This window comes from Aureococcus anophagefferens (genome assembly GCF_000186865.1).
Source record: "Aureococcus anophagefferens unplaced genomic scaffold AURANscaffold_1, whole genome shotgun sequence".
NCBI classification, from domain to species: domain Eukaryota; class Pelagophyceae; order Pelagomonadales; family Pelagomonadaceae; genus Aureococcus; species Aureococcus anophagefferens.
Window position 1 is genome coordinate 656,218 of NW_008705561.1, and position 12,462 is coordinate 668,679.

General features: G+C 71.4%; 2 protein-coding genes across 2 annotated transcripts; one reads left to right on the forward strand and one right to left on the reverse strand.

Annotated features, from left to right (window-relative positions):
- Positions 1 to 1,087: 1,087 nt before the first annotated feature.
- On the reverse strand, positions 1,088 to 7,964 carry AURANDRAFT_60518 (hypothetical protein; the record flags this gene model as incomplete). Its single annotated transcript, XM_009034502.1, has 5 exons — positions 1,088 to 2,150; positions 2,380 to 2,526; positions 2,942 to 3,853; positions 4,002 to 5,335; positions 6,243 to 7,964. The coding sequence occupies 5 exons, from the start codon at positions 7,962 to 7,964 to the stop codon at positions 1,088 to 1,090; spliced, it is 5,178 nt and encodes a 1,725-aa protein (XP_009032750.1).
- A 1,937-nt stretch (positions 7,965 to 9,901) lies between these two features.
- AURANDRAFT_2090 (hypothetical protein) lies at positions 9,902 to 11,764 on the forward strand (the record flags this gene model as incomplete). The annotated part of the gene is made up of 3 exons (XM_009033837.1): positions 9,902 to 10,168; positions 10,577 to 10,921; positions 11,342 to 11,764. Coding segments are annotated over 3 exons (1,035 nt in total), but the record flags the coding sequence as incomplete, so codon positions are not given.
- Positions 11,765 to 12,462: the final 698 nt, after the last annotated feature.

Below are 12,462 nucleotides of genomic sequence, written 5' to 3' on the forward strand. Positions count from 1 at the left end.
AGGCCGCGCCCGAGGCGGAGACCGCGCCGTCCGAGGCCGCGCCCGAGGCGGAGGCCGCGAGCTCGTCGTCCACGACGTCCACCGCCGCGCCGTCCGCCGCGCCGCCGCCGGAGGGCCGCTGCGTGCACGGCAACGGCTGGGACTGCGCGGAGTGCGTCGCGTTCGCCGAGCGGATGAGACGGCTCGAGGCGTCGCGGCGGGCGGCGCGCGAGCGGGCTGTTAACGGCGAGTCGCCGCCGCCGCTCCCGCCGCCGACGGCGCCGCCGCCGATCCCGACGACCGCGCCGCCGCCGCCGGACGCGTCCGACGGCGAGGACGCGGCCGAGTGGCCTCGTGTGCATGGACGAGCTCGGCGACTACTCGTGCCGTCCCTGCGGCTGCCCCGGCCTCTGCCGCGAGTGCGTCGCCCAGCTGACGGAGTGCCCCATGTGCCGCACGAAGATCGCGGGCTGCCCGGCGTACGTGCGCAGCGACTCGGACGAGGCGCGCGCGCTGCGCGAGGCCGCGCGCGCGCGGCCGCGCGAGGCGCCGGCCCCGGCGCCCGCGCCCGCGGCGCCCGCGCCCGCGGGCCAGCGGAGCATCGCGGGCTTCTTCGGCGGCGGCGCGGCGGCCGCGCGGCCCGCGGCGCGGCGGACCGCGCCCGCGCCGCGGCCCGCGCCGCGAAGGACGCCCGCGCCGCGGTCCGGCGCGGCGCCGCGCGGGGGAAACTTTAGCGTCCTGCCCCTCATCCGCCAGGGCTACCTCGTCCCCGGCGAGCGCGTGCTCTCCGTCAACGGCGCGCCCGCGGGCTTCCGCGGCGAGCTGACGGCCGCGGGGAAGTTCGCGATCGCGGCCGGCGCGCTCCGCGCGGGCCACCCGGCGAGCCGCCGCGTCTTCGACTCCGTCTCCGCCTTCGCCAAGGAGGCGCGCGGCGGCCGCAACTCGTCGGGCCCCGCGCTGACGCTGTACCACCGCGACGGCCGCGGCTCGGGCGTCAAGCTCAAGGACGTCGAGGCGCGCATGCGGCGGGAGCGGGGCTAACCAACGGAATCTTACTTGTGTGATTTGCTGCGCGCGGGCCGTGCCCGCGTCGACTTCGTCGCGGTCGCTAGGAGCGCCGCGGGTAGTCGTCGTCGCCGCCGCGCGGGTAGTCGTCGCCGCCGCCGCGGGGCCGCGGCGCGCTCCCGCGGTGGAAACCCGACGGCGGGGACATCGCGCCCGGCGGCGCGGACAGCGGCGGGAGCATGGCCGGCGGCAGGGCCGGGTCGTAGCGCGGGTCCCAGCGCGGCGCGGGCGCGGGCGCCGGCGGCGCGCCCCACGTGGGCAGCGCCATGCCCAGGACGCGCGGCGGCCGCGGCGGCGGCGGGCCGCCCCAGTCGCGCCGGTCGTCGATGATGCGCGGCGGCGCGGCGATGCGCGGCGGGTAGGAGGCCTCGCCCTCGGCCCTCGGCCCGCGCGGCGCCTCGCGGCGGTCCGGCGGCGGCGGCTTGTTCGGGTCGCCGAGCGACACGCGGCCGAGGAGCGAGCTCAGGCCCGCCGCGAGCGACCGGACCGGCGACGGCGGCGTCCGGTTCGTCGCCGCGCGCGGGTCGGCCCGGGCCGGCGGGTAGTAGGCCGGGGCCGCGTGCCAGAGGTCCGCGCCGCTCCGCGGCGACGGCGGCGCGTCGTCGAAGAGGCGGCCCGTCTCGAGGAACCGCGCCTCCTGCGTGACGACGGCGAGGCCCGGCGGGCTCGCGACGCGCCAGTCGCCGTACTTGCCCTGCTTGAGCTCGCAGGACACGATGGCGCCCAGGGGCGGGCTCGCGGCGCCGGGGCACCACTTGCTCAGGCAGTAGACGCCGCCGTCCAGGTCGCCGATCGTGATCCAGCAGCACGCGCTCGACGGCTTCCGCGTGGACACGACGCCCTCGACGCGGGCGCCGGGCCGCCGGGGCACGGGCCGCGCCGCCTGGGCGAGGAAGCCCTCGTAGAGCCACTCGCCGTTCTTCGCGACCCAGCGCCGCTCCGCCGTGAGGCTCAGGCGGAACGTCACGCGCGCGCCGGAAGCCGGCAGCCGCGGCGACACGCGGCCGCTCAGGAAGACGTCGCCGCCGCCGTCGTCCATCTCGATGAAGACGGCGATGTCGCCGCCCAGGCGCGACTTGAGCCGCTGCTCCTTGACTTTCCCGGACCTGTGTGGAAATCAACCACTGGTTTGGGGGCCCCCCACCAAACTTCAGAACTCTCTATCTCGGTCAAATCGACGTCGATTCGGCTGATTTTTGGACGAATCGATTGCTCTCATCGAGTTCTCGAAGCACGGCAGAAAGCCTCGCGTCGAAACCGTCGCATACGCTCACATTGAAGTCGGGTTGAAGATTTGATTTCCACACAGGCCCGGACGCGAGCGTGTTCGCGAACCGTTGCGGACCGAACGACCCGCGGCTGTGGTCGCTCTGGAGCGACTGGCTCTGGTTCTCGTCCGTGACGACGGCCGGCCCGCGGTCGTAGGGGGGCATGTCCGGCGCCGGATAGACGTAGGACGGGTCGCCCATGCTCTCGGCGAAACTGTTTCAAATCGGCATGGCCTCGCGAGCGTCGGCGATGCGTGAAATCGCGCGGCCGGCGTCGCAGGGGGGGAACGAAGCGCCGGGAAGCCGCGTAACCCGTGCCGTGCTTTCGCTCGACTGGTCGGGCGCGACGGACTCCTGATTTGATGTCACCTCGCCGTGCTTGAGCTCGGATCACGGCCCGCATCAATTGCATTGCAAGCGTGGCGATCGTGCAGGAGCACACTGTGTCGCACTCAATTCGCAGGTGTCCCACATTAGCAACAACCTCTCGTCTCGCACCGCACGCATCGCGGGACGGCTCACCTCTTACGTACGGCTCCGTTGCGCGGTCGTCGCGAGTCGCGCGGCGAGACCGCGACGTACCGCGAAGACCACCGAAACACCGCGACCCATGGATAAAACACCGTTACGTCGAGAGCGGGCTGAGGACGGCGGCGAGGAGGACGCGCGACGCGTTGAGCTTGGCGCCGAAGACGCCGAGCACGAGCGCGGCGAGGAACGCGGCGGCCGCCGCGAGGACGGGGTAGAGGAAGACCTCCGTGCGCCGGAGGAAGGGCAGCGCCCGGAACCCCAGGTGGGTCACGTACCAGTAGGCGCCCGTCGCCGCGAGGTGGAGCGCGTTCGCGAGGAGCATCGCCGCGTAGCTGTGGCCCAGGGCGAGCGGCAGCACGAGGTAGTGGCCCACGTAGGCGACGAGGAAGTAGACGAAGAAGGCGTCGCAGTGGACGTCGAAGGCGTAGAGCCATTCGACGGACTGGGCGACGCTGTGGCTGCCGCGGGACCGGTCCTGGAGGAAGGCGTTCGCGACGACGGCGTGCGCCGTCGCCGCCAGCAGCCCGCCCGCGAGCCAGTGGCCGCCCGCCGCCGCGGCCACGAGGTAGCAGTAGGTCCCCGCGCGCGCCGCCGACACGGCGCAGCCCGTGGCCACGGCCGCCACGGCCAGGAAGCCGCACTGGAGCAGCGCGAACGCCGGGTCGTCGCGCGCCCACGCGTTCTTCGTCTGCTTCCGGTAGTAGGCCTGCTTGAAGACGCGCTGCGGGTCGCAGAAGCAGAGGCTCAGCATCTCGTCGAGCGCCGCCTCGAAGTCCATCTGGTCCACGCGCGCCGCGCGCCGAAGCAGCGGGCCGAGCCGCTGCCAGTCCAGGCCCTTCTCCCAGAGCTCGCCCAGGTCCGGGAGCGACGGCTCGTCGACGCCGTAGGACGCGCCCTCCTCGAAGGCGTAGAGGCCGCGGCCGGCGGCCATGTTCGGATGTCGCATCGTTCGCTGCGGCGCGAGGCCGCGGTCGTGGCCGACGGCGTCGCTCGAGGTGGAGTGGCGCCAACTGCGCGGCCGCGGCGCGCGCGACCTCGGAGGCCCGGGCTAGCAGTAAGCGACTCCAGGCCAGGCCTCCTCGGAGGCCTCCGACGCCTCCTCCAGACGCCTCGACAACGCGTGCCGCCGCCCCGCCACCTCCTCTAGACGTGACTTACCGTGGCATGGGCGACAGCACGCTCGCCGACGCGAGGGGGTCGAAGAGCGGGTTCGGCGAGAGCACGGACGACGCGGCGAGGTCGTTGAACTGGACCGACGGGTGGAAGGAGACGGACGCGGCCGGGTCGAAGCCCCCGGGCGACCCGAGCGGCGACCGCGGCGGCGCCGGCAGCGCGAGCGCGTCGCCGTCCCGGGACGGCGCGGCCTCGGCGGACGGCGCGGGCCCCGCGGCCGTGAGCACGTCCGCGGACGCGCCGAAGATCGACGACTCGCCGACGAGCGACTCGCCGAAGTAGGCCGCCGCGTGGGGCTGGCGCCAGGACTCCGACTTGCGCAGCGTCTCCTCGTCCTGGCGCGAGCCCACGTAGTAGCGCTGCTGGTCGAGGCCGAGCTTCGTCGTCACGCGCTTCCGGTGGTCGTCCTCGCCCACGAGGTGCATGGTCGTGCGGCAGACGTCGTAGAGCGTGCCCTGTAAAGCCAGCGCGCGCTTCGCGCGGACGGCGTCCGAGCCGTTCGTCGCGTTCTTCCGGTAGGTCCGCAGGTTCGCCGCGCGCCGCTTCGCGGCCATGGCCTGGCGGTGCAGGCCCGACCGGTCCCGCTCCGCGAGCCAGGCGGCCTTGGCCGCCATGGCCCGCCGGTGCTCCGCGGCGTTCTCCCGGCGCCGCGCCGCGCAGACGAGCTCCCACTCCGCGCGCGTCTCGTCGATCCGGCGCCCCGCCTCCTCGATCTGCGCCTTCTTCGCCGCCAGCGCCGCGGCCTGGGCGTCGCGCTCCGCGGCGCGCTCGTGGCGCGCCTGCATGAGGAAGCGGTACTTCGGGTTGAGGAGCTTCCGGTTCACGAGCTCGCCTTTTCTCGCGAGCTGGGAGAACTCCTCGAAGTCGAGGGTCCCGTTGCCGTCCGTGTCGGCGATGGCGAAGAGCTGCTTCACCGTCTCCCGGTTCGGCCGCTTGCCCAGCACCATCTGGAGCGCGTCGCCGAGCTCCGCGACGTCGATGCTCCCGGAGCCGTCGACGTCGAACTTCCGGAACGTGGCGGTGATGAGCGCCTCGTCGGCGGCGCGCGCGCTGTCCTCGCCGTGGCCCCTGTTCAGCCGCAGCACGCTGCCCTTGGCCGCCGCGCTCAGCAGGCGCTTCTTCCCCGCGAGGGCGCTCCGCAGCTCCGCCTTCTCGCGCTGCCGCGCGGCGCGCGCCATGGCCTGGCGCCGCGTCGCGCCGAGCTGCGCGTTGACCTGGTCCATCTCCTGCCGCGCCTTCTCCACATCCTTGAGCAGCGCGCCGCCGCTGAAGCCGTACATGGCGCCGACGACGACGGACGGGGGCAGCCCCGCGCGTTGCTTCAGACCGTATCATGGTCCAGGTCATGAGTGCCGCCTCAACAGGTCATGAGTGCCGCCAACAGGGCGTGGTGCTTCAGCGCCGAGCGCATTCCTTGCTTCTTCTACCACGACTCGACGCCCGCGCGCTGCCGCCGCGCCGTCTAGCCGAGTCGTCACCCAGCTTGCCAGCGCTCTCGCGTCGCGCATCGCCTCGCACGCGCGCCGACGCTCCTGCGTCGCTGCAAGAGCGTCTCATCTGCTGAAACTGCCCGCACAGCAGCCACTCACTCTCTAGCATGCCGCTCGTCGAGTCGCTCGTGGTAGGCGGCGCGACGGCCGCGGCCCTGTCCGCGGCCTCCGTGAGCTACTACGGCGCGTTCAAGCCGAAACCGCCGAGCAACGAGCACACGCTCGAGGGCCTAAAAACGCAGCTCACGGCCGCGACCAAGCGCATCCGGTCCAAGAGCGACGAGCCGCTGACGCCCGCGTCGCCGACGCGCCGCGGGAGCAAGAAGCACGTCGCCATATTCTCCTACGGCGACGTCGCCGGCGTGTCCGTGCTCCTGCCCGAGGGCAAGAACCGCGTCGGCCGGAGAGGCTTGGTCGTCACGAAGGTCCTCAAGGGCGCCTGGGCCGACAGCTGCGGCGCCAAGACGGGGTCCAGGCTCGTCGCCGTGGACGGCGTGCCCCTCGAGGGCCGCACGGCCGCGGAGGTGCGGCGCGTCGTGAGCCTCGCGAGCCGCCCGCTCTGGCTCGACATCGTCGGCGGCCCGAGCCCCAAGGCGGAGAAACTCGCCGGGGAGCACATGCTCCTGTAACAATTTTGACTTAGCACATGGCGGGGGGTCCGCGGCCAGATGGCGCGGCCCAAAGGTAGGCCCATGCTTTTCCTTTAGAACGCGCTCCCCGGGAACAGCCGCGGCACGAGGCGCGGCCGGTCTTCCATGCGCGCCTTGGTGACGATGTTGAGGTAGAAGAAGAGCTGCGTCTTCGGGTCGTAGCGCTTCCGGATGACGCGCGCGAACTTCTCGCGGACCGCGTTGCGGCCGAAGACGCCGCGCGCGAGGCGCTGGATCTTCGTCGCGGTCCGGTTGTGCATCTGCTCCCGGTGCGAGTCCTCGAAGAGGTCCCGGGGCAGCACGCCCTGGGCGGCGAGGCGCACGTGCGACTCGTAGGACGTCTTCTGGAGGTACCAGTTCGCGTCCATCCACGAGGGCGGGTCCGCGCAGAACGTCGTGACGAGCTCCTCGACCTGCCAGGCGACGACGCCGTCGACGAGGGCCAGCACGCCCCGCGCGGCGAAGTTGTCGACGCGCGCGCCCGTGTTCTGCGAGTACTCGTGCGAGCAGATGCCGACGTCCTCGGCGACGAGCTCGTCCGCGAACATCGCGATGACCCGGTCGACGGCGTCGTCCGCGTGCTCCTCGCCGACGAGCTTGCGCCAGGCCTGGATGATGCGCCGCACGCCGCCGTACTTGACGCGGTTGATGAGCTTCCGCGTCTTGACGGTCCGCAGGATGCACTTCCGCCAGTGGCTCAGCGCGATCTTCATGGGCCGCATCTTGCCGCAGGCCAAACGGAGATGCAGGATGGGCACCCAGCGCTTGCGCACGAAGTAGGCGCGGTACCGCGTCTGGAACAGCGTCGCGCCGCGGTCCCGCCGGAGCCGGTACGTCGGCGCGTAGAACCACCACATGCGCTGCCACGCGCGCGCGCCCCGGTCCACCAAAGCCTGGAACGTCAAACCGGCGCGGGCGCCGAGCGCGCCGAACTCGTCCTCGCCGAAGGGCACGCCGTACTGGGCCACGAGGGCCACGTAGCGCTCGTAGTCGAGCCGCGCGTCGCGCGCGGCGCGCGCGCGCCACGCGCAGCGGCAGTAGCCGTCCTCGAAGGCCATGAGCTCCGTCTCGGCCATGCGCGCGTGCCAGCGCTGCCGCTCGCGGTAGGCGCGCCAGGAGCCCGTGACGACCGCGAGGCGCGCGGTGTGGAGATCCGTCTCCGGCCGCAGCCGCCCGCTCAGGCCCTCGGGCCGGTCGAGGGAGGCGAGCTTCCGCGACACGCCGCTCCGGCTCACGCCCCGGCGCCAGGGCCGCACGGCGCGCTCCTTCATGGCGTCGGACTCCCGCGCGAGCTCCATCGCGCGCACCGTGGCCGCGCACCTCCGGATCTCCTCGTCGCACGCGGCGACGAGCACGAAGGTCGCGACGGCGCTGGGCTCGTTCAACGGGTAGCGCTCCGCGCCGATCATGCGCGCCCGCGCGATGACGTCCTCGCAGTCGTCGACGAAGCGCCGCCGCTCCGCGCGCAAATTCCCCTCGAGGCTCGCGAGCTCGCGGAGCTCGTTCTTCGGCACGACGACGAACTCGCGGTCGAGCTGCTTCAGCCCGCTCACGGGCGTCATGGCGAAGGCCCGCGCCGCGCGCCGCGCCGCCTCCTTCTCCTGGCCCAGCGTCGTGAAGAGGCCGCCGCTCTCGAAGCGCCGGAAGTCGCGGATGAGCGCGCTGTGGGCGTCGAGGCCCGCCGTCGAGCTCATGCGCGTCTCCACGGTGCCGCCGCCGTCGTCCCAGTCGAGCCACGTCGCCCGGGCCTCCTCCCGGGGGCCGCACCAGACGTCGGTCAGGTTCACGTCCCGCTGGAGCGGGAACATCTTCAGCGGATGCGGCGCCGCGAAGCGCACCTCCTTGGACGGCGAGGCCTTGGCCTTCTTCGCCCGCCGCTTCATCGTCGAGGCCATCGTAGGGGGATCGACGGGCACGGTCGCAGCGAGGGGAGTGTCACGGCCCCATGTTGCTGAGAGAGCCCGCGCTGAGTGAAACTCTTTTTCACAAAAGATCAGGTTTCCTGCATCATCGGCCCAACGACGAGCAGCGCGCAGCATGTACGGGCTGCTTCGCGCGCCCGCGGCGCAGCCCATCCGTTTGCACGCGCGCGGCAGCCCTCGGTGAGCGCGCGCCGCGCCGCCGCGGTTTTAAAAAAAACGCCATGTTCCAGAACCGGCGGTCCCTGTCGGCGGACCCCTTCGACCACGGGCGCCACACGCGGCGCCTCGAGACCGGCAGCGACGACAACTCGACGGTCGTGAGCGGCAAGTCGCGGCGCAGCAGCGACTCGAGCTTCGTCGAGCCGCCCCTGCCGCTGCCGAAGCTGCCGAAGATCAAGCCGCCCGTGCGCAAGCACGACGACCGCGCCGTGAAGATCGAGTTCGGCCAGCTGCTGGCGACGCACGGCACCTACGTCCTCGCGCGGCGGGCCCTGCGCCGCGCGCGCGAGGAGCAGATCGTCAACCGCGCGAAGCGGCTCGAGAAGGAGCACCGGGCCCAGTTCGCGGCCGCGGAGCTCGCGACCGTCGTCCGCCTGTCGACGACGACGGGCACGCCGACGCTGACGAACCCCATCGAGCAGCAGATCGCGCGGCGGAAGCGCATGATGCCCAAGCCCGCGCCGCCGCCGCGGCCCGAGCCCGTGAACCCGCGCACAAAGTACCCGGGCAGCCTCGAGGGCGACGACGCGGACCGCGTCGCGCTGCGGCGCATGGAGGTCGAGAAGAACCAGGTCGCGGCGTCGATCCAGCGCGACTTCCGGCGCCAGGCCGCCGTCGTCGAGGCCTTCAAGGCCGCCGACGACGGCGACGGGAAGCTGAGCCGCGCCGAGTTCCGCAACGTCCTGGACCTCATGGGCCTCGCGCAGGGCAGCAAAAGAGAGCGAAATTCCCAACTTCAAAGGCTCATATCTCGGCCGTTTCCCACTCGTTTCGGCTGATTTTTGGACGAGCGATCATCTCTCGGAACGGTCTCGCAGCGTGGATGCTTTTTTCCGGAACGCGCGCGCGCGGAACACTCACGTTGAAGCGACGTTGAATCACTCTTGTGCTGCCCAGGCCTCGCGGGGCGGTCGGACCCCTACGCGGACGACCTCGGCATCCCGAGTTTGGAGCTCGCGGCGACGCGCGAAGCCGAGTGGTGGGCGGCGTCGGACTGCGACCGGAGCGGGTCCATCACGGTCACGGAGGCCCTGCTCGTGCTGCCGGACGCGGTCTGCGACGCGCTCGCGGAGGACGAGCGGACGCGGTCGGAGATCGTCGAGTACCGCGAGACCCTCGAGATGGAGGGCGAGGACTTCGACGCCGCCGAGCTCGAGCCGGAGCTCGACGAGTACGAGGCGTGCATCGAGGCGGCGCTGGCCTGGCCGACGCTCCAGTACAAGCCCTTTGCCGTCGAGCACAAGCAGCTCGCGCCGCCGCCGCCGATGTGGCGCCGCGGCGGCGCGACGGGCGAGCCCTGCGACGCGCCGCCCGTCGTCGACGACATGGCCCAGCGCGAGGGCTACCGATCCCTGGAGACGCACGGGTTGATCTGCGTGGAGCGCGGGCTCAGCGATCTGCCCGCGGCGCTCGGCACGACGCTCCACCTCCAGCTGGGCATCAACCTCATCCAGCTCCCGCGGAACAAGATCGAGACGCTCCACAGCTTCGGCCGCACGCCCCAGATCGGCTGCCGGTCCCTCGTCCAGCTCGTGGAGCTGCGGCTCCCGGGCAACGCGCTCCAGTTCCTCCCGGAGGACATCGGCCTGCTGCAGCAGCTCGTGATCCTGGACCTGTCGCGGAACTCGCTCCACGAGCTGCCGCCGAGTTTTTTACACCTCGAGGGGCTCGTGCACCTCGACCTGACGCACAACAACTACAAGGACCTGCCCGACGAGTTCGGCGCGCTCACGTCGCTGGAGACGCTGAGCCTCGCGGACAACATCTTGCAGACGCTGCCGTCGACGCTGCCGCGGCTCCACGACCTCGTGAAGCTCGACCTGAGCGGCAACGGCCTCACGCACCTGTGCATCTTCCCGAACCTGCCGGAGGTCGCGCGGAAGAAGACGTCCGGCGAGGAGGACTGGGACGCGCGCGTCGAGCCGCTGAGCCACAAGCCCTACTACTGCAACCTGCGCACGGGCAAGGTCCAGCGCACGATCCCCGTCGCGCTGCGCCTCGCCAAGGCGGAGAACGGCGGCCTCGATCTCGGCCGCAACTCGCGGCGGGGCAAGAGGGCGCGCGCGCCGAAGCCCGAACCCGCGCTCCGGCTGCACACGGCCGCCTACAACCACCGGAAGATGGAGCTCGCGGGCATGTGGGTCAACGAGTGGCGCGTCGCCTGGAGCGACGACGCCAACGCCATGGTCTACACGTCCAACGTCAACGGCGAGGACTCGCTCGACTTCCCCGCGTCGCTCGACACGCTGGGCCGGCTGCGGTCGCTGAAGGAGCTCAAGCTGGACCGGAACCAGATTCGGGTCTTGCCGCCGTCGCTGCGCGAGCTGTCGAATCTGGAGATGATGCGCGTGCGCGACAACTACCTGCGGTCCTTGCCGGATGATCTCGGGTCGCTGTCGCGGCTCACGCGGTTGGACTGCACGACGAACGAATTGAGCGAGCTGCCCGCGTCGACCGCGAAGCTCGCGAATTTGGAATTCCTGAGCCTGCAGTCGAACCGCTTCGAGCGGCTGCCGCCCCTGGTCGGGCGGTTGCATGGGTTGCGGCGGCTCATGCTCGGCAACAACTCGCTGACGACGCTGCCGTACGAGGTCGGCTTCCTGACGACGCTTTTGGAGCTCCAGGTCTTCAACAACCCGCTCATCGACCCGCCCTACGAGACCATCAGCGATTTGCCCATGATGATGTGGAGCTGCCGCCAGAAGTACTGGGCGTTGGTCAACGGCCCGCTGCCCGTCGTCGAGGCGCGGCGCATCGGCGTCGCGGACGAGGTCTTGGAGCCCGAGCCCGCGTACCAGCGGCGCATCGCCGACGCCGTGAAAGACACGCAGGAGTCCAGGAAGCTCGAGCTCCAGCTCCAGGGCGTCCAGGAGATCCCCGGCGCCGTGCGCATCCGCGGCAAGAAGGGCGAGCCGGACGTCTGGATGCACCCCGCGCTCGAGTCGCTCGAGGTGCTCAAGCTCAACATGAACCACTTCAAGGAGAAGCCCCTGATCACGCCGTCCCTGGGCAACCTGCGGACGTTGTGGTTGCGGGCCTGCGAGATCAAGGAGCTCGACGACGACATCGACTACCTGCAGCGGCTCAAGGAGCTGGACCTCGAGGACAACCGGCTCACGGGGCTGCCGCGGACGTTCAACCGGCTGCGGCGGCTCGAGGTGCTGAACCTGGCGAAGAATCGTCTGTACGTGCTCCCGGAGAAGATCGGCACGCTGACGGCGCTGGAGAAGCTGGACCTGGCCATGAACCGACTCGAGTACCTGCCCGACTCCGTGACGGGGTTGCGGATGCTCAAGGACCTGAGCGTCGCGGTGAACAACCTCTACAAGCTGCCCGTGCTGTCCCCGGGGCTGAGCTCCCTAACGTCGCTGAACCTCGACGCCAACGAGCTGAACCTCCTGCCCGCGCGGCTCGGGGAGCTGCCGCTGCGGATCCTCCGCGCGTCGCACAACCGGCTCGAGCGCCTCGAGGCCGACACCTTCATCGGCAAGGCGTCGAAGACGCTCAAGGTGCTCGGCGTCGCGTCGAACAACCTCCTGGAGCTGCCGTCGTGCCTGCCGACGTGCGAGGCGCTGACGACGGTCCACGTCGAGTACAACCCCATGCGGAACCCGCCCGCGGAGCTCCTGAGCGAGGGCATGACCATCCTGCTCCAGTACTGCCGCCTGCGGGACGTGCGCATCGAGAAGTTCAAGACCTTGTTATCGGAGTTCCAGTTCGACTTCGACGCCGCGCACCTCGCGCCGGAGGCCTACGGCGTCCTGACGGGGCGCACGGGCTTTTTGACGCCCGACGACCTGATGAACTTCGACGCCCAGACGGACAAGTACCTCAACGGGCCCTACTACGGGTGCCCGTCGACGGACCTGGAGATCTTGGAACGGGTGGACAACCTGCGGCACGAGCGCGAGCACACGTTCTACCACACGGTGCTCCAGGCGCTCATCGACTTGGTCGTCGAGGAGGTGAACTCGAACGGCGACTCGCGATTCCGGCGCTTCGCCTGCGGCGTCCTCATCGAGGAGGACCGGCCCTGGGGGCGCAAGGGCGAGGAGGTGGGGTGCCTCGCGCTCGCGCTCGACGCGCTCGTCAAGGACGCGCGGCCGACGAAGCACCGGAAGAAGCACCGGCCGCCCCTCTTCGACGTGTTGAAGGAGCGGCTGCC